General features: G+C 42.1%; 1 protein-coding gene and 1 non-coding gene across 2 annotated transcripts; both read right to left on the bottom strand.

Annotated features, from left to right (window-relative positions):
* Positions 1 to 2,912: 2,912 nt before the first annotated feature.
* Positions 2,913 to 3,053, bottom strand: LOC136441140 (U4 spliceosomal RNA). Its single transcript, XR_010756856.1, has one exon. It is a non-coding gene; the product is annotated as a U4 spliceosomal RNA (small nuclear RNA).
* Positions 3,054 to 5,600: 2,547 nt separating this feature from the next.
* On the bottom strand, positions 5,601 to 10,915 carry LOC136440777 (actin, cytoplasmic). Its single transcript, XM_066436885.1, has 6 exons — positions 10,542 to 10,915; positions 8,080 to 8,237; positions 7,476 to 7,715; positions 7,095 to 7,341; positions 6,734 to 6,925; positions 5,601 to 6,582 (listed from the first exon to the last, which is right to left on the bottom strand). Exons 2-6 carry the CDS (start codon positions 8,200 to 8,202, stop codon positions 6,257 to 6,259), a joined length of 1,128 nt encoding a protein of 375 aa, XP_066292982.1. The 5' UTR covers positions 8,203 to 8,237; positions 10,542 to 10,915; the 3' UTR covers positions 5,601 to 6,256.
* Positions 10,916 to 20,840: the final 9,925 nt, after the last annotated feature.

Genomic DNA, 20,840 nt, shown 5'->3' with positions numbered 1-20,840 from the left:
ACTCAATTACTCTTTACGAGACCTTGTTTCTTGGGTTTGTAACTTTTAATGTATCAATTTCAGATTTTTTGCATCGGTTATAGAATCCTCGATGCCATGCATCCTCGTCCACCAGGACCTTTCCGCTCTACGTTACATCGCTCGCGGAAAAGGCCCTGGTAACACGGGATGGCATCCATGGTTTTTGCAGGTCGAGCCTCCAAAACAGCTTCAGCCAATCAGAGGGGTTAAAACCCATTTGCTTCCACTCATCGGAAGCAAACGCGCAAAGAACGCTGGGAAGCTATCAACCAATCAGGTTACGTGTTACGGCTAGCTCATTAATTATTTATGAGCTACAACTGCCGTTTGTCCCAAATAAGGGTTAGCTCATTAACTATTCATTAGCTACAACTGCCGTTTGTCCCAAATAAGGATTAGCTCATTAATTATTCATGAGCAAGTCTGGTCGACCTGCAAAAACCATGGATGCCATCCCGTGTTACCAGGGCCTTTTCCGCGAGCGATGTAACGTAGAGCGGAAAGGTCCTGGTGGACGAGGATGATGCCATGCGAATGGCAGAGTGACTAGGCTGGACGCGTGATCGAGAGGACCTTGTGGCCTTGACACCTCACTCCGCACTCCACCCATGCAGGAGTAAAAATGAGCACCTGACTACGGTTAGGGAGGTAAAAGGCTGTGGGAGGAGAGGGATGGGCTCTGTCTTCCAATATTGTGCCCTAGATACAGTGGATAACAACCCACTGCCCAAAAAGCTACGGCCTCAAATAGCCTATCGGACTACATTATTTTATCACAACCATGACACTACCCAACCAGAACCAGCACGTCTCCCTCGAATTGGTGCCGCTTGAGAAGACGGATGCCCAAAGTGTGTGGGTGTCAGAATCACAACCGGTCATCCACATTAAACAAATCCACGCGAAGGCTACCGTGTCACAGGGACTGACACGGTCATCATGCTCGATTAACGAGTGATTGCCGTACATACATATGACACCACTTAATTATTATTGATCATGATTAATTATTATAAGCCAAATCCTACTTTCAAATATAAGTTCATAGTAAGTAATGACCGGAATGACTATGACATGTATAGTCTTGATTTTTCCTACCGTAGCCAAAAGTACAGGTCATTGTTAGACGTACGTGGCGATTTACAGCTACGCGATTTGAAAATCAGCGGTGCATTTTTTGCTGGTCAAAAGTTCAAAGATTATATCAGATATAGAGAGAGTGGGATAGAGAGAAAGAGGGAGAACAGAGTGAGACGGAAAGAGAAATTAGAAGGAAAGAAAGTATACAATGGAAATATGGATTATGGCATGACTTAAGAAGGGACAGTCGTTTAAATATCAAAATATGCCAGTATTGATATCTACGTGGACCCGACCCCGTGCCATTGTAGCCTCCTTTGCAGGAATGAGCTTTAAAGTTTTGTTTATTCGCTTTGCATAACCGGTAAAATAAGCCGCCTTTTTAGGTGTAACAAACCAATTTTGTACAGCGAGGACGTCCCTAACCGTAGCTAGGCATTCATTTTCACCCGAGTAGAGTTAGATGAGGAAGAATATGTGTTTAGTGCCTTTCCCAATGGCACAACATTTGGGCCTGTCACAGTTGGTCAGATTTTCCAAAATCCCGCTATTTTCCTTTTTTTTTTAGCACTGAACTGAGTTATTTTTCTTACGCTGCGTATGCGACGCTTGTTACAACACTGGACAGTGGACAGTGACCCTCTCAAAGGGCAATTTTTGAATGAAATTCGAGAGGAATGTCACTAAACAAAGCAATTTAACGGTCGACGAATCTGTTGCGTGTAGTGTTCCGTATCTAGTATTCTCAAATAACGCGCTGTTGGCCCTCACGCACTATCAAATGATGAAGAAATTATTATTTGACAGACGTCTGGACAGTGACCCCACCTTTTATATGGAGTTCCTACTGCAACGTTGTGGCACAGTGTAGCAGCGCCATCTTTCTACATTTACGATAACTGCAATCGACGTGTCGGACAGACATGCAGAATTGGGAAGTGGCTGTTACGTTGTGGTATTACTGTATGACATCAGATAAATCATATCTTCCGCTTGTCCGAACTTTAAATATTTGAAACTAGAAAAAAGTTCTTACAAACTAGGATCTTACGGTACGACACGATTCTTTCACTTTAAACAAACAAGAAATGCTTTTAAAAAAGCTGGCCACGCAACCATTACATTAGATTATGGCGAGGATGAAGTGGTGGTTGTACGTGTAATCACTGTAATGACTTGTATAGACTTCGTTACGCCCTGCCCTCCCTATCGATCGTCACATATGTATATCTTGCATGAAAACCGTCACAATATTTGCCGCCCTATCCTTTGCTGCATAATAGCTAATGGCCACACTATTGTCCTAGCCTGTATTTACACAAGCTCTCGGCCGGAGGTTACTGACGGTTATAGGACCGGCTGGCCACTAGGAGCGCGATTCGTCAGGCTAACTGTTGTCCTATTTATCAGTACAGTCGAGGTAAAGATCAAACCTTTTCGGGTGCCGTTTAGATTGCGAGGAAGGATTCAAGTTGCATTTTACAGACATTAACCAATTACAGTAGCCATGAGCATGCGATGTATGGCGAAATGCATTGTGAGGAAAGTGGATCGTCTTGCCTATCTGCAGCTTGGACGAAAAGGAAGGGCGGACAGAATGGAGGACATCTTAAAACCGGGCACAATGCCAGCAACCTGGCGGTTGCGTGTCAAACAAAATATTTGTCAAGGAATGAATCTGTTGCGTAACTTTATGCAGAGTGCTTACAGGGGACCATAGAGGAGTAAATCAATTGTTGTAGGCAATCTGTGGCGTCCTCAGTCTCCAAGCCTAGTTACTTGTGTGTATTTTTCTTTGTTTGTATTTGGTGCCCCCGTAGGGGCTCACAAAAATTGCCATAGTGGACGGTATTTCACGTCCCCCAGGCGGGGTATTGGGAAAAGTTTTCAACTAGCAATAATCACGCCTCGGTTGGACCTCATCGGCTATGATATCGCCTCTGCGCAAAGTTGATATTCACCGCCGGCTCCGGGCTACTAACGCAAGCAGGGACTAGTTCTTATTATGGGACGTGTTCATACAATGTCAATGAAACTTTCGTACATTACCAACACATGAAATAAGAATTACGCTCTGAAATGACACCTTATCTGACACAATCATTATCAACAGAAACATTTTGGATCCGTTTAAATCCCAATGCAAAGAAAGTTTTCCGATTTTATCATTTTATTAGTAGATCGAAAGAAGATCATTGACACTGACGTTGTGTGAACTTACGTATGTACGACGTACTGGTCACCTGTCTACGTAATTAGCATATGACTATATACACAACACTATAGTGGTTCTGCACAAACCTGCTAGATGACGCTTCTGTACTGCTGGCCTTGTTTCACCCTAAACGTACGTACGTACGCAACCTCCACACAAATCACAAGAGAGCCACGAATAGTTGCCATGGAAAATTTATTGCTGTATATATTCCCTAACAGGCAACACCTTTTAGACAAATTACGCATGCAAGACTCATGAAATTTGTTTTCGGAATTTCGATATTCAGACAACTCTGTATATAAGATGCGTTTGTCTATGTTGTAACTAAGGCTCAGATTGCACAACGCCTAACCTTAGCCGTAATTTGAGGGGAAAAAAAGATCACATCTGGAAATAACCGAATGCCAGGACAATGGAACACATATAATAACCCCATGGCCATGCCCAATGCACCGCTGCAAAGTAATTATTGCAGTGCGCAATGTCTTCGCATAGGGGCGCTCTTTCTCTTCCATGTCAGTCTCCTTGTAAGGTTTTTAATACATTTCACTATAAATGCAGTGACGGTGCAAACGAAATGCGAGCATTTGTTGCAAGTGCATCTATGATTATCAAGCTTCTTGAAAGTTACGAAATCTAGGCTAAGCATCTTATCAGCTTCCAGAAACATTTGTTTTTATTACCTATCATAGATTATTCTTAGCTTTTTGGTCTGAAACATTAACTTAGAATGGGTTCAAAAAGGCTATCTTCACAAATATCAGAAACATGTCTTATAAATGTTTTTTTTTTAATTCAAGATCATTCCAAAAGAAAACTTAGTTACAACTTACAAGTCAAACTTACCTGCTTCTAGTTCATGCAAAATGCTTGGGGATGGTTGCATCCCTGTTTTATTTCAAACCGATGAAAGCCTTTACACTTTTCGAAAGAATACCCCTACTACTGTGTATCAGCTAAATGTGCGATTATGTACAAAACCAGTTCATTGGTTCAGATACTTCGACAATTATTTGAAAGCCATATATATATATATTTATGACGTATGTCCAAGTTTTATATATTGCTAATATGTACTATCTTAAAAGGATCGGATTGGTGGTAGAATTTTTTTTAGGTCAGCTGAGCTTTCATTTTGGAATTTCATACCTGTTCCTGAATAATATTGTACAAAGCCTGTCACTCACTATATATTTACAGTGCACTGTATCAGGCATTGCAGTTTTTGCTAGAATTCCAGAATGAACCTTGTACTAAGTTGTAGGCTGCTGTAGCCTGGGTACCATCCTCCATTGTAACCGCTGGCTCAATCTTTTCTGCCTGACAACTCTGTGGTTTAATAGCAAGCGAAAAAGATTGAGCCAGAGATGACTATGGTGGATGGTAGCCAGGCTATAAGGCTGCTGTGTTGACAGTTTGTAAATCTAAAAGTTAAGTTAGACGAGATTATTACTGCAGTTGAACAGCTTGGCATTTGTGCAACTTTCCCTATTAACACCCAGACCAATCAAACCATGTGAATCGCATTGAAACACAGATTCGTATCAGCCATGACCCGACAAATCGCTTTCTAACTTGCGTTAACGACTACATCTGACCAAACAAACTCGCCAGTGAGATGGTGGAAGGTGTCAGCTTCCAAAGACGTTTTCAGATTGACAATTTTGGAAGTGATTGAATCCGCCCCCGATTTAACGTTTAAAAAGTTTCTACTACTTTTCTCTGAATGTTTGTACTACTTTTCTCTAAACATTAAATCGCAGGCGGATTCAATCACTTCCAAAGTGCCAAAATTGTCAACCTGAAAATGTCTTTTAGAAGCTGACGCCTCCACCATCTCACTGGCGAGTTTCTTTGGTCAGATGTAGTCGTTAACGCAAGTTAGACAGCAATTTGTCAGGACATGCCTGATACGAATCTGAGTTTCAATGCGATTCACATGTTTTGATTGGTCGGGGTGTATTAAGTATTAGGGGGAGGGGGGGGTTATGGCATGCATTTTCTGAGTCGACTAAAAACAGTGTAAATTGGGCCTTTGTCACCACAATAGGTACTGGGGAAAAAGTCATCATTTTTCCTGAAAAGTTACTGATGCAGGCAAGGGTGCGGAGGGCCAAGGAAAAAAAATCTTTGTATCTAGCAGTACCAAACATTTTTAAAAGGGCTACTCAAGGTACTTAGTGTAAGTGTTCCTGATTCCAACTAGCAATGTATCTTTTTTTTTTTACACAACGACGTCTTCTAAACAACTATTCAAACATCAAACAACAGACACTTGTCCTTTCCAAAAGATCATCTTTTTATTCCTTCATACCGGTGATAACAGCATTGCAGATGGACTGCTTTCAACTTCACCTCTTTGTGAGCTTTTCCATCAAAAATAAGGGATATATTTCAAAGATACCGTGTTTGTTTGCTGACAATACTATTGGCACATACAAAATTTCAAACAATTCTTGATAACACACTAGAGCTATGATTCTAAGAGAAGTGCTTTTAAAACAATCTTGACATAGGAATGTTGCAAGAATTCTTGGTAATGTATAACTTTCAAGAGGAATGTACAAAAGGTTGGAATGACAAATAAACTTCAGTGAGGCAAGGAATGTCACCAGAATATAAATGTACTTTTTATAGACAGTTAACAGAAGTTATTGCCTTCACTTTAAATGATTGCCAAACTTTCTAGGTTATTTTTTTATCCCTTGCTACTCTGTGCACCCACGAACATCATGTAATATGCTGGCTGTCCAATGCCCATTTTAGTGAACAATGTTAGTAAAAAAAATGGCCTGACCGCAAAGATAGGAACGGTCAGGTTTGTTTTGTCCTGGCTTCTACATGTACACGCTCGAGCCATGTCTATCTCCATTGCAACTTGCCATCCTTAGCTCCTGACAAGCTCCCTGTAGCTTTTAGTCCTAACTTAGTTCCAGTTTAGAAGCACTTGCGGTGGACGATGGATGGGCCGGACTCATCGTACTCCTGCTTGCTGATCCACATCTGCTGGAAGGTGGACAGGGAGGCCAGGATGGAACCGCCGATCCAGACAGAGTACTTCCTCTCGGGAGGAGCGATGATCTTGATCTTCATGGTGCTGGGTGCCAGGGCGGTGATCTCCTTCTGCATACGGTCAGCAATGCCGGGGAACATGGTGGTGCCGCCGGACAGCACGGTGTTGGCGTACAGGTCCTTCCTGATATCGATGTCGCACTTCATGATGGAGTTGTAGGTTGTCTCGTGGACACCAGTGGACTCCATTCCTGAGAGAGGAAGCAACAATAATGAATACAAATAGAAGGGCGAATCAATACATAAAAAAAGGATCACAATTAATATTTACAAATGTTCTGTCTTTTCAATAAAGTGAGCTTTTATCATTCTACTCTTACTGAACAAGACATTGGTGCTTACCGAGGAATGAAGGCTGGAAGAGAGACTCGGGGCAGCGGAACCTCTCGTTGCCGATGGTGATGACCTGTCCGTCGGGCAGCTCGTAGCTCTTCTCCAGGCTGGAGCTGGAGGCAGCAGTGGACATCTCCTGCTCGAAGTCCAGGGCGACATAGCACAGCTTCTCCTTGATGTCTCGGACGATTTCCCTCTCAGCTGCAATGGGACATGAAATCATTTAATTTCCGAGGAAACATGCAGCCAATGGGTCAGCAATGTCATATTTAACATTTGAATTGTGAATTTACAGCTCATGAAGAGCTAAGTTAAACATTGAACACACACAAATGAACATTAACGTTTCAAAAAAAAGTTAGAAACCTACCAGTGGTTGTGAAGCTGTAGCCACGCTCTGTGAGGATCTTCATGAGGTAGTCTGTCAGATCACGTCCAGCCAGGTCCAGACGGAGGATGGCGTGGGGCAGGGCGTAACCCTCGTAGATGGGCACGGTATGGGACACACCATCTCCGGAATCCAAAACGATACCCGTGGTGCGACCGGATGCGTACAGGGACAGCACGGCTTGGATGGCAACGTACATAGCTGGGCTGTTAAAGGTCTCGAACATAATCTGTAGAAGCAACAAAGGGGAAAATTGGATCAGTCACTATTCACGTGGCACTTTGTAACCATACTTCATAAATTGCCTGAACAGTTAAAATTTAAAAAATGATCTTTCATCTTTGACAGAAAATTGGTTCTCACCTGTGTCATCTTTTCCCTGTTGGCCTTGGGGTTCAGTGGGGCCTCAGTCAGCAGCACAGGGTGTTCCTCAGGGGCGACACGCAGCTCGTTGTAGAAGGTGTGATGCCAGATCTTCTCCATGTCGTCCCAGTTGGTGACGATACCATGCTCGATGGGGTACTTCAGTGTTAAGATACCTCTCTTGCTCTGGGCCTCATCACCGACATAGCTGTCCTTCTGGCCCATGCCAACCATCACACCCTGTTTGGGACAAGGAACAAGATTAGGAACTGGCAGAAGATCTGTTACAAGGAACAGGAAATGGCTGAGCATGTTTGTGGGCTTGGTACTTCCTGTTTTTTAAACCATAAGAAGCAGCAAGACTTAATAAAAGATATTCACACACAATTAGAAACACTACAGAATTTACACCCAATTTCTGATGTAGCATTACATTACACAAGGTAACACTAACAGATAATCAAGCAACTGGATAGATTTTGGGAACATCCAGACGTTTCAGGTAGCATGCATTACTTTCCATCAGTGACAGTGTAGTTGAAGTAAATTCTAAAAAGTTGAAGTATGTTCTTAAAGGTAAAACCAAAGTGAACTGAATGCTTACCTGATGGCGTGGCCGTCCCACGATGGAGGGGAACACGGCACGGGGAGCGTCGTCTCCGGCGAAACCGGCCTTGCACATACCGGAGCCATTGTCCACAACCAGCGCTGCAACATCATCGTCCATGGTAAATCTAGTTGTGTCGTCACTTCACAGGGAACCTGTAGCAGCAAAGCAAGAGCACCGAATGAATGAGGGAAGCTGGGCGCGCACTGCTTATAAGCACTGAGACACCAGTGGATATGGTGAGTGGTTGGATGACGTCACTTCCCTGAATCACCAATCACCACAAAGGTGATGACCATATAAGGAAACACCCAAAGCCTTATAGGGCAAAGAGCCAGGACCAAATTTGGACATCAGATGTCAGGGGAAGCCCTTCCTGCCCCCACTTACTAGCCACTTCCCCTTCTGACATGTCATCTAAGCAGCCAGCCATGACTCACAGCCAGGAATGAGGAAGTCTTCCCACCATTTTCAGGAACATTCTGACAACCTACTTTTACTAGAGGAAAATACCTCTCCACACTCATAATCAAATTTATAAGCTGAGCAAATCTAGACAATAATGCAGAACACTATAACACTGCCACTTTTTTGGTTAACAAAAATCACACAATGTTCAAATAAATACAGAGGTGAAAGAAAAGCTTAGAAAAAACTAATTAACTGCATAATGACAATGCAGAGAACAAAAGGCTGCTAACGTTACCGTTATTTACTCTTCACAACCATGAATATGTGTGACCACACCCATCCTATAGTATGCAAATCCGGGCTTATCACAATATCAGCAGCCCTAGCTCAGGTGAGACAAATTTTGCCCATATATGGTCCTGCGGAGGGATGCCCCCATGTTTACACAATGGCAGCATTGCTTACTCATGGCGTGTACTGGGCAAGCCCAATATTGGTGTAGCTACACCAGATGTGAAACAATCCACGGCTATGTACAACATATGTTAGCAGATAAATTAGGACCAGAGTGCGACATTTTTGTGCATTTATCACAGTCCTGACCGACATGGAGACATTTCTTCTTTCTTTACAGGCACACATTTGGGACACGATGAACAGCCCGTAGCGCAACATGCACGGGAACGTTATTTCCTCCCTTTGTTCCTTCCTCATTCATATATTCATCACCCACTGGCGGGAAGCACTCGATAGGTGACCATATATGGGCAAATCCTGTGAAAAGGTGAAGCGATGATCGCATCTAGCCCGGGGGAAGCGACTATCACCCGTGCAAAAGTATAAAAGCGGCGGTGCTATGTTTCACTATTTTTGATTAAGAATACCCGTTCTACCAGCATTCGAACTCAATGATTACAGTTACATTTTTGCGTAATCGTCTCTTTCAAATCGTCATAGGTCCACAAAATTACACGCTAGACAGATTATGAAAGCCTGCATCGACCAGAAAATGATATAATATCGTTGCTAAGGGAACTGTCTGGACCGACTGTCTATTCGGTTGCAGACCTCAAGTTGCACTGGCGGTTGAGCCGTTATCGTGGCGACGAATTTAAAATATTTCAAACAGACAGCAAGGGGCAGACGGGGCCAAGCCCTTGTTGTCGTAACACTAAGTTGCGTTTTTCCCGCCCTGTCCAAATTTGGGGACGAGGAATTTTCAACCTGTCAACGGCTTTTCATTCACAAGATCGAGGAGACAGGAAAAGGGAGGTCGTTAAATTTTTGAGATGTCAGAAGAGTGTTACAAGACATGTTGGGCTAGCCTAAGCGACGGAGCAATTCGAAATAAAATCGTAGTGCACAGCGTTGTGAAACTGAGAATTTTGCTTACTGCAAAACAATGGTTATGCAGTCCGAGAGGAACTTATGTCGTAAAAAAAAGAACTGAAGAAGAAAGAGGAACAAGCCACGTGTCAGGTTCCATTTTCTTTCTAACTAGCGGTTACTTGGTACAGGCGTTTCAGAGTAAGAAAATCTACCTTCCCCCACCACAAAGGCAAATTCAGAGACTGTTTCTAACTCTAAATGCTAAAGTGTGGACCGGTTTTGTAGCATAATTATTATAGCGGGGCCCTCGCCGTGAGCCATAACGGTCACCATATTTTTTGTTAGACACGCCATCGGGAAGTGGCTCACAAGAAAGTGTCCATAAATCACAAAAATAACCAAAAAAACTTAAACCAGACAATACTACAGACCATATTCAATATAACCTGACTCGCTGCTAAATTCTAATCCTATGAGCAAGGTAAGAAATGTATGACAACGACGCTGGCAAGACATGAGAATTCAAATGAATGGAAAAAGAACCGGCTTTGTAAACGTCCGTTGACTGAGTCCCACATGGCACCTAAATTTAGCTCCTAATTGTTACTCACCCAACTACACATCGCCTTAAGCTATATTGAGGGTCTAAGCTAAGGTTAGGAAACCATTTTGCAAAATTTGAGGCACATCCTGAGGTAAAATTAAGAAGAAACTCTTACCAAAAAAAGTCGTAGTGTCCTTCTTGCACGATCCAGTCGTCTGCACGCAAATCAATTTTGCCGGCTCCCTTTTTATACCCAACTCCACCCTTCTTCTAGGAAATCTCTCCCAAATATGGTCATGCCGGCAATCCGGGGTGCTGATTGGTCAGAGCATGGAAGGCCTGTTCGAGCCACGTGGGTCCCAGCTGATTCACCAGTGGAACAGATTATCGTACATAGAAGGGGGGAGAGCCATTTCTAACCATTTATTTCAAGCAACCAGAGCTTTTATTTTTCATGCAATCTAATAAAATAATATGTATGACAAGGCATAGCTAGATAAGTTAGAATTGTAACATTTGGGCGAAGAAAAATGTAGTTGCAAAGAGGGGCGTAACGTCACAGACTGACTTGCCTGAATAGCTGGCCATTGTTTTCCCATCGCAGACCCGAAGCCTGCGATTTGTAAACACGACTCGCCGATTCTGACAATATCTACACATCCGCAAGTCCATCTGGCACAAAGAAATCGTTATTGCAACTTAGGAATTCCAGAAATTCTTTCGAATCAACGATACGCAAACGCTTGGGAGAGAGAAAGGAAGTAACGGGTATCAAAGATGACGTCAGAAAATGTCGTTGGAGTTTTATATCCCTAGACGGGCATTTATTCCAATTTGCGACGTCTATACCTCCTTTTTTTATGCAATTTGCTGGTACACCTGGGACCGTCACAATACAAGCTAGCATTGGCCCCATCTGTGCATTTTAAAGTCGCGCTTAGTCGTTGTTTATTCAACCAGATAGTGTTTTACAGGCATTCTTTGTTGTAAAAAGTACCCGACATTGACAATGAATTAATTTGCAGTGAGTCCAAAGAGTACTAGTAGAAAAATCGCATCCAAGTAAATATTTCCAACTGAACATGGAAAAAATAAAGAAAAACTAGGCTTCGATGTAGACTCTTTTCTGTTGATATTTTGAAATTCATGCACATTTGTTATTGTTGTTGCCAAACTGCTCTAGACAATATTAAATGATAATTGTCTCGTCGGATAAAAAAGGTAACAAATAGAATGATTAATATGTGCTTGAATATCATCAAAGAAAATCGTTTTCAACATACAAAGGGCAATGGCCCTATTAAATCTCTCTACAGAAGTTGTGAAATTGTGACGTTTCTCTACCATTGTGACGTTTCCCGAACGAATTTGTTGTCATCCCTACGTCTGCTTGGAGATTACATTGATTATTCCGTTTCTCTTTACGAATTTGATGATTAATTCACGTGGTATTTTGCTGATATCGTATACTCTCAGTTTCCGTGAGTAATGAATGATTTTATTGGGGGAGGGGGCTAGAAAATACCAGCCATCCCTGAAGGAAAACTCGCTTGTTTATTTTTGTGTCAAAGCAAGGGCTTTTGAAAGGTGGGTGGGATGTGAAGCAAAAGCGTTGGACGCCCGCGTAGGGAAGTTTCAATATAAACAACTTGCAACTTGATACGACCCCTCTCAGGGCAGCACCTTTGCGTTTAGCTGCTGTGGAATTCAAGGAAAGGTCTGCAAAAAGTCACAAAAGCTGTGTGAATTACTCTCCAAGCAGAGGAGTGGGTCCGGCAGGTTTTTGGCGTGTTTTTAGGCGTTTTTGTCGGGCTATCTACTTTGTCATGGTTTCTTTATCTCTATAATAAAGAAACCATGACAAAGTAGATAGCCCGACAAAAACACCTAAAAACACGCCAAAAACCTGCCGGACCCACTCCTCTGCTTGGAGAGTAGTGTGAATGTCAATAAGCAAAACTTTTGTTTTCAGAAGATTTCCAGCACAGCTTTTTGAACGTTGTACCGTCACCATTTTGGAAAATTTTGGAGTTTTAATCGAAACGCATATTCAAATTGTTCCCATTATTCAAAAGAGTGACACATTTTTAATGCTGATCTCGTAATCAAATTTGCGGATGACCAACTAACGTCCGGAAATGGCACCTAGGGATGTCTTTGGGTTGTGCCAACTTTGCAGTTGCCCCATGAACTGTAAAATTATTATTTAATATCGGGAATAAAAGAAAACCGCTTTAAATGTCTGTTGGATCTTTTAGTCAAACATTCAGGGAAGGTGTTCATGTAATATGCATGTATCATTTTCATTTTACCATGAATGCGCTTATTTCATTAACTTCAACCCCACACATTTTGTGGAACATTCCACGGACTTCCCGAATTCCAAATGAGTTAGAGACCAGGTAATTAGAGTCTCTACCAGACTAACCGCGTCGGCTATAGTCATATTGAGAACATTTGCCATTTGTCATATTGAGGACTTTGGCCATGGAGGATAACATTCCCATCCGCAGGGTTGCAATATTTGACCCTATCTCCATAGCTGACTCCCTTCATACAGTTGACTCTATTTGGCCAATTTCTACTATTTTCCCAGCGTCCCGTTGAGACTGGTAGAGTCTAAGGTAATTAGGTCGATGCTTCCGCGACCGTACTGGCCGGTCAGGGGACCAAAGAGTTGCCTTCCCAACATCTCCTTCTAGGCTCATCCGCTGTAAACTTACTCCAAGCATAGGTTTCGGTCGGGAGGATAGTAGTGACCGCGATTTCTTACAGCTGGCTACATTCGAAAGAATTAGCGGCCGCTACTAGCCCCCTAGCCTCCATAGCAGGCTCTCTGGGCATTTTTGGGGGGGGGGGGGGGGGGGGGGTATAATACACTTTTGTCATCTACGGGCCTAATGGTTACGGGCTGGCTGCACAAACGAACCAGTACAAAAATAAGTTATCAGCACTGAAAAGTGTATTATAACCCCCCAAAAGGCCCGGAGAGCCTGCTATGCTGGCTAAGCCCCCGACCGAAACCTTTGCTTGGAGAATACTTAACTTTTTAGAATGGGCGTATGCTTGCCATTCCATTGGAATAGATACGCCAAGCCCAAACATTACTAATGGGCACTAAAAACGACCAGGCAATCGACCCGAAGGGGAACACCTATTCAAGGGGCAATGCCTGGGCTCAAAAGTCCAATTAAGGTTGTAATTGGGCGTAGCTGTGATACGTTTTAAGGTGGTGAGGGACAAATGGGTGTGGTTCTTCGTGGGAAAAAGGGGGAACGCCCTGGCTATTAAAGTTTAGTCTTCTGTCTTGATACTCGGTTGACGCAGTTCGGACTGATCAACGACTCAATGTATGTAAAGGAAGGGAGAAAACACTTGAAATGATACATATATCCTCCATCGAAACTGCGTTTTTTTGTCGTGTCACAAGTACCATTATTAATTTTAGAGGAAGCATTTTACCGAATATGATGATAAATTTATCGTACAAGGTACAAAGTATGGTATCTACTGGTACATAACTAGAGTTCTATTAGGCTAATCTATCTAATACAAGATGGTGTAGTAGTATTGGATGACAATGTAATATGTCACTCACTTTTGATTTAAAAACATAGCACAACTATATGCTAATAAGAAGAATAAGCACTCTCCGAAGTAGTGCATTTTTGTAGATATCCCTCTTTGCGCAATGCCATCCGTTGAAAAAGCTGCCAGTGCCAATGTGTACGATTTGAGCGTTATGGGCGATATCAAAGTTGACAGGCCCCCACAACGTACCACCTGTACATGTGGTATTATAACAACAAAAGCGGACTTTGGTCCCAGTAGATGTCTCACGATCTCGTGGCTATCACGGCTATACTTGGTAAATAAGCTAGTAATATACATAGCTACAGACTGTGTAATAGTCAGGTGATGTCGACGTAGAAGTTAACAGCAGGTAAATGCAAGGTCGTCTCCGATTTAGAATAGAATGATTGACATGACCGATACTTTGGTGTAAAATCAATAACATATGCATGTATGAATTTCGCAACAATTATATTGCGGACTTTCAAACGGGACCATGTATTGATTTGTGCACCACCGTAAAAAATTTGACGTCAAGAATAACGAAAAGAAAAATACAACTCAGCGTGTATGTGTACGTGTGTGTGTGCGTGTGCGTGCGTGCGTGTATGTATGTGTGTGTGTGTGTGTGTGTGTGTGTGTGTGTGTGTGTGTGTATGCGCGCGTGTGTGTGTATACAAATCTATACTTGTAGTTGCATATTGGCTCCCAGCTTAAGTTGTTTTGAAAAAAAAAATCAGCGTAAGAAAGATGTAATTTATTAATGCACAGGTGTGGACCTTTATGACGTTGGTTGCTTCGTATAACGTTACTAATGTATCCACGCGGTGAAAAAGGATACGCAAGAAGACCAACACCTAATGAAAATATGTTTACAACTCCTGGGCAAGGGAAGACAAAACAATTACGTCAGCTGATTAATATGACGAAGACGCCGCGCGGATGACGTCTTGCGGATTGACATCTGGGTTAAAAAGTTACCAACTTCAGTCCGCCATTTTTCACTGGTTGCGTCCGACATGTAGAAGGGGGGGGGGGGTGCTTAGATATCCCCTTCACAAGCCCTGCTCCATTTTGAATGTCAAGTTCGGCAATTAAAAAAAAGATGTACAGTGATCGAATGGCTATTATAAAGGCTACCTTTCTCTTGAAATCACAGAACCCACAAATACTAGAAAAAGTGGGACTTTTCGTCTTCCACTGCCTCCAAAAAAGAAGTCAAACCCAGCTACTTAGATATAGCCAACAATTGTATTTAGTACCAGTAGCCTATTGTTACAACAAAGTCAGACACAGTTTACTGACGCATGTATGTTTTTCCCTATGTTTTTACCATGTATTTGCAATTAGCCCACGGACATGAACTTACAATAAACTTCTTATTGAAGTAGCAAAATTATTACAAGACAGTACTTTATGGGTGAGGAACAGACATCTTCCAGGTATCCATTGACCCCCTATAGATTGTCCACATGGTATCGCCCTAAGAACAGGTATATTTTTGTCGTCTGCAATCTTTTCGTCTACTTGTCATGGCTTATCCTATTTCATAGGCTTCTGAGTCATAATGTTAAAACACAGAAAGGCTGACAGACCAATTGCTAGTCCTCTTACTTTCTAATGGCATTGAATACGGTGGACATTTTCTTAGACAAATACAGTCCTATCTAGAGGCGTAGCAATGAAATAATATTACTTTGATAAGGCTATTCAGGGGAGGGGGGCCTTTGCAAGTGTCTGTATACACGCTTAGAATTAATAACAACAGAGATTGAAAAAAGGGGCTCTCTAGCTTTCAAAACATATTGCAATCCCACAAATTTGTTCTCGTTTGAACCAGCTGCCTCAATTCAAGTATCGTGTTACCCGTAACTGGGTCAAGCAAGGCGGCAGGTATTGCATTTTGCAACGTACGTTATTTATATTACACAGGCGTCACCGTGTCGAGCTAGTCAGGACTGTCCAAGGGAAAGATATTTACTTGGGAAAAAGACTCGACACATTGATGAAAATGTGCAAAGTAACTAAGGAATGGCTGTATAGTTTTTCCAGTTGACGCCCCTTTATTCAGACTAGTACTGTATGGCGTAATCGCCAAGACACCAACCATACGCTCCGAATTGGGGTTACCTAGCGGACGTTGACACGGACTCGACATTCTTTCTGTAAAGCCCACGTCATAGTCAGGCGATGTTTCCTGTCAGAATTCTCAGTAAAAAGCCATTATAGCCCATGATATATACACCTCTGTTCTCTGTGTGATCTTGCTAATGACGTGTGTGTAAGTCCAAAGAATGATGATTTGTACAGGATATGCTAGCTACCAAGCCACGAATTCTGTGGAATTCGCCTTATACATAGCTTTATTTTGAGAAATGTGGCCCCGAATCCTCACAATACATAAGTCCACACATAGAACTTCGTAAATCAGATCTCTTTGCCTTGAATATTTTGAAAAACAGGTGTCATAGCTGTAGTGAGCGACCTGTTATCCAGCACCTGTCATGGTATTTTTTCCTCCAGGCCACGCCCCTTCAGTTACGGACGATTTTCCCGCGCCACAAAACAAGTTGCAGACGACCCATTCTTGTAATCATAAATTTTACCTCATCTTCTGAAAGCATTCACCTAATGACGGCTATACACCCTCAAAACAATCACATATCGTGCGCAAATGTTGACCTTTCTTTGGTAGATTGGAATTACAGCATCATATGATCAGCTGATTATTATTCATATCCAGCGCAAGGTGCCCAAGACATGACCAAATAAGGTAATGTTCTGGGCTCCCCGGCTGATAATGCCCTGTTGACCTTCGGGACGAGACCACTTTGTCTGGTGGGGCGGGGTCAATCGTTACTGTTGGGGTGCATCCACTATTGTCCTGAAAGGGGTCGAAATATCCGATACATTACTTCATCAAGGGAATATACATTTGCAACCGCGAAAGGGCTCTTCAAACGTATGCTTGCAAAATCGTTGTTTTATGCTGAAAAAACAAAATCGAAGGAAGTAGGTGGTTGCTTCCACTTTGCAGACGACATCCTGTCTCTCTCTCCGCAAGCAAAGGGGTGCTAAGTATAGAAAAGAGGATATGCTATTGCACCTTACATTCCTGAAATACATCCTATTTATCCCAATCAAAGGACGATGTACCAAGCGGTCGATGAAGATTTCTTTGCCTTTTTTATTCAGGGCGCAAGCTGTGTGTAGTATAATTTGTCAATACAAATTTTGTGACTCTGAGCAAGGATATTACATCTTTATAGAAGAACTTTATTGCACGACAATTGTACATGGTACAAAGTACATTTACACTATATATAACGTTACTGTCCTTGCTCTGAGTGAACTAACGGGATTCGTAGCTAATCTTGAGAATAAGGCGACCACGGTTCTCAGTCACACCCAGCTAGCCACACCCATACAGGTTTATTCCTGATCGGTCCCTAAAATCAGGTGCCCAGGTTGAGCTAGGGGACACGCGTTGTGAGCAAATCGAAATATCAGGGTTAGAGGAAACTTCTCCAGGCGTAAAAATGGACACGTAGTGCTTTCCTCAAAGTATGCACTTGTCGGATTGTGTCTGGCCTTAGATAAGGAATAAGGGCCTTGAACATGAGCTTGCCTTGCAGACGCCTTCACTATGTGGGCTTTGTATATCTTGCTGAACGCCGCACTGAAGGGGGCGGAGGATTTCTAACTGGTGACTAAGCTATTAGGGAATCTTTTCTGCCCATAAAAGTCTACCCCCCCCCCCTTCCATCGACCACGTCTATTTTGTGTGTGTGTTTTTTTACATACATAGAGCCCCATTACATTTGCTTTGCGGCTCATAACAGAGATAATATTTTCCGAATTTGATACATCACTGTTCTGTTCAAAACAAGGGATTATAAATCTCCATGCAGACTACTGAATCAGCTGCACCACGGTGCACGACATGGTGGGTCCGCTGGGTGGCGTTGTACAGTGGTCTCGCATCGGAAACCTTTTCTCAGATTTTAGAGTAATGACGACCTCGAGCTCGTATATGGTAGCTGTTGATTTGATCTATTTGTTTGGCTATATAAAGACACAAAACCATGGCTACCCAACTAGCTGAAAGCTACTACAATTATCTTTTTTTCTGTTTGCAGATTGAAATTTAAACGTTTCAAAAATAGAATACTGTTTGTTCGGTTAAGTGATTGTTGAGGTAACGTTACCTAGGTGTGAAACCCTTTTATATATATGATGACTGTCAACTTACGCAGACTTTATCATTTATCATTTTGACAAACAAACAGTAGACCAACAAACAGTAGACCACAACAAGTATGAAGCTCAAGGCTACTAACAGATTTTATTGGTGTTCATGGTACAAAGGTGATGTAGAGAATATCGAAAAAAATTCAAGCTATCGCGAAGTCGGATTCCTCAAAAACGAGTTGAAAGTACGGGGAAATTCCATAAAATGTCATAGACTGACAATCAGATTTGCAGTGAAACCTAGATGTTTAAAAGCTACGATATGATTTCAACAAATCTGAAAGACTACTCGTGCAACAATCGTATCAAATCATAACAGTACCTAGAAAAGAAAGCTGACATGCAAAATAAAATGAGTCATGCAACTTACACGGCACGAAAAACGATATTTACGGATGCTTAAACAGTACTTAACGTCGACGTATTTTCCTAATTTACGCATCTATACGCCTCTTATACGAGTACGTAAAGATCGTCGTTACGTGGTCTTTCCGTGGGCGCGGATACATCCGTAATTTCCGTTTTTCACGTAGCCTTTAAGCAGTCTAAAGATATCGTAAATAATGATTAATAAACGTTTATATTTTATGTAAATATGACGGTTTTTTCTTCTTTAAGCATCATTACGACTAATATACGTGTGTGTAAAGATGAACAAAAGATGCGGATACATCCGTAATTTCCGTTTTTCACGTAGCCTTTAAGCAATCTAAATATATCGTAAATAATGATTAAAAACGTTTAAATTTATGTAAAGATGACGTTTTCTTTTCTTTCAACATCTTTATGACCCCTTTACGTGTGTGTAAATATTATCAAAAGGTGCGGATATATCCGTATATTTCATCTTTACAGTTGCCTTTCAGCTGCTTAAAGTTGTCATAAATACTTTTTAAAACACTCTTAAAACGTGTTTTAAAATTTACGTTTTTTTCTTCTTGAAGCCTTCTTAAGATTCATATACGAGTGTATTAAGATGGTTTTAAGGCATGAATAAATGCCTATCTGCTTAAAGTTGCCATAAATACTTGGTAAAACACCATTAAGACGTGTTTAAAGCTGCCGTATTTTCCTTCTTGAAGCCTTTTTACGACTCGTATAAGTGTACATTAAGATGACTATAAGGTGCATATTCCGAGTTTTAAGTTGTCTTTCAGCAGGTTGATGGTGTTGTAAACTTTCCGCATTTATCATAGGGGTCAAATTATACCTACTATGTATCATTGTGGCCTCATCGTCTTTTATTCTGAACTTGCATTCGATGTTGATGTCGACGTGACAATCGCAGTGGATGTGCAATCTCCCCTCACGATTCTATGCCGGTATCCGAGTCCGCAGTTCCGATTCCAGTGTCGGGTAACACGTCGATGGTAAGGTAAAAAGAGCACACTGGCCACCGCAAGAGTTAAGATCCGCTGTGACTCCAACCGTTAAAGCAAGGACGTTATGACTCGTGCTGTATAGGACGCGAAGCTTGGTCAACTTACAGGGCAGAACAAAGGAGGTTCTCCCTGTCAGAATGATACAATGCGGTCGTGAATTCCCCGTTCTGTGCCGTGTTCTTCTTCAAATCGGCTCTCCATCCCATCAGCTTGTACAGAATTATATCCATGTCCTATTCTTGCGTTCATTCCGTCCCCGGATCTATGTCCCAAGAACCGTGGTAAAAGCAGAGTCTCGAACAAAAGTAAATGCAGTACTTCTCCTCGAACAGACGCCAGTCGGAAAAACAACTTGATTCCTTTCGCAGACCCGGTAAAATTTGAAAATCCCACTTGTCTGTCATTGGGTAATACCCTGTCACATGGTACACAGCTGGAGATACTGGTGGTGGGGGCGCTGATCATTATCTTATCTTGGGTAACGGCTTGTTCGCAGCTAGATCCTAGATTAACAGTGAATAAATACAAAAAAGACTGCGCTTGAAAATGAACCCATTTCTCAAAACCATTTGGAGCGACAGTTACAAAACAAAGAGAAACCACTCAAAGCCTAGGAAACACACAAGTGGGATCTCTCCGGTATTTTACGGTGTAAAGACAGTTGCCCACCCGCCCAAATACATATGTCACATATGTGCACGCGAAGGCTTTTTAAAGAACACGGAACTAGACACAGCGAATACATTTGTTGTTTATAGAAGTAGTTAAGATGCCGTTTGTTTTTGGAGAAGCCTCTTAAAACACATCGACTAGGATTTTTTTACCCATGCCCGTCGCATCTATGTAAGTGTGAACAAGACGGCACCTAATATAGAGAAATGATTTTCGACAGTTATACAGGAAAGACTTTACAATGAAGAAATAACATTAGAACGCAACATTTCCTCAAGGTAAACGGGTCATATAAGCTTAGGGGGCAAGGTCTCGGTCGCTTGTTGTATATGTTGTTTATAGAAGTAGGAAAGATGCCGTTTGTTTACAACGCAACATTTCCTATAGGTAAACGGGTCATATAAGCTTAGGGAGCAAGGTCTCGGCCGCTTGCTTTATATGTTGTTTATAGAAGTAGGAAAGATGCCGTTTGTTTAAAACGCAACATTTCCTATAGGTAAACGGGTCATATAAGCTTAGGGAGCAAGGTCTCGGCCGCTTGTTGTACAAGTTGTTTATAGAAGTAGGAAAGATGCCGTTTGTTTAAAACGCAACAT

This window comes from Branchiostoma lanceolatum, chromosome 8 (genome assembly GCF_035083965.1).
Source record: "Branchiostoma lanceolatum isolate klBraLanc5 chromosome 8, klBraLanc5.hap2, whole genome shotgun sequence".
Classification (NCBI taxonomy): domain Eukaryota; kingdom Metazoa; phylum Chordata; class Leptocardii; order Amphioxiformes; family Branchiostomatidae; genus Branchiostoma; species Branchiostoma lanceolatum.
This window is presented reverse-complemented; position numbering and strand designations above follow the sequence as displayed.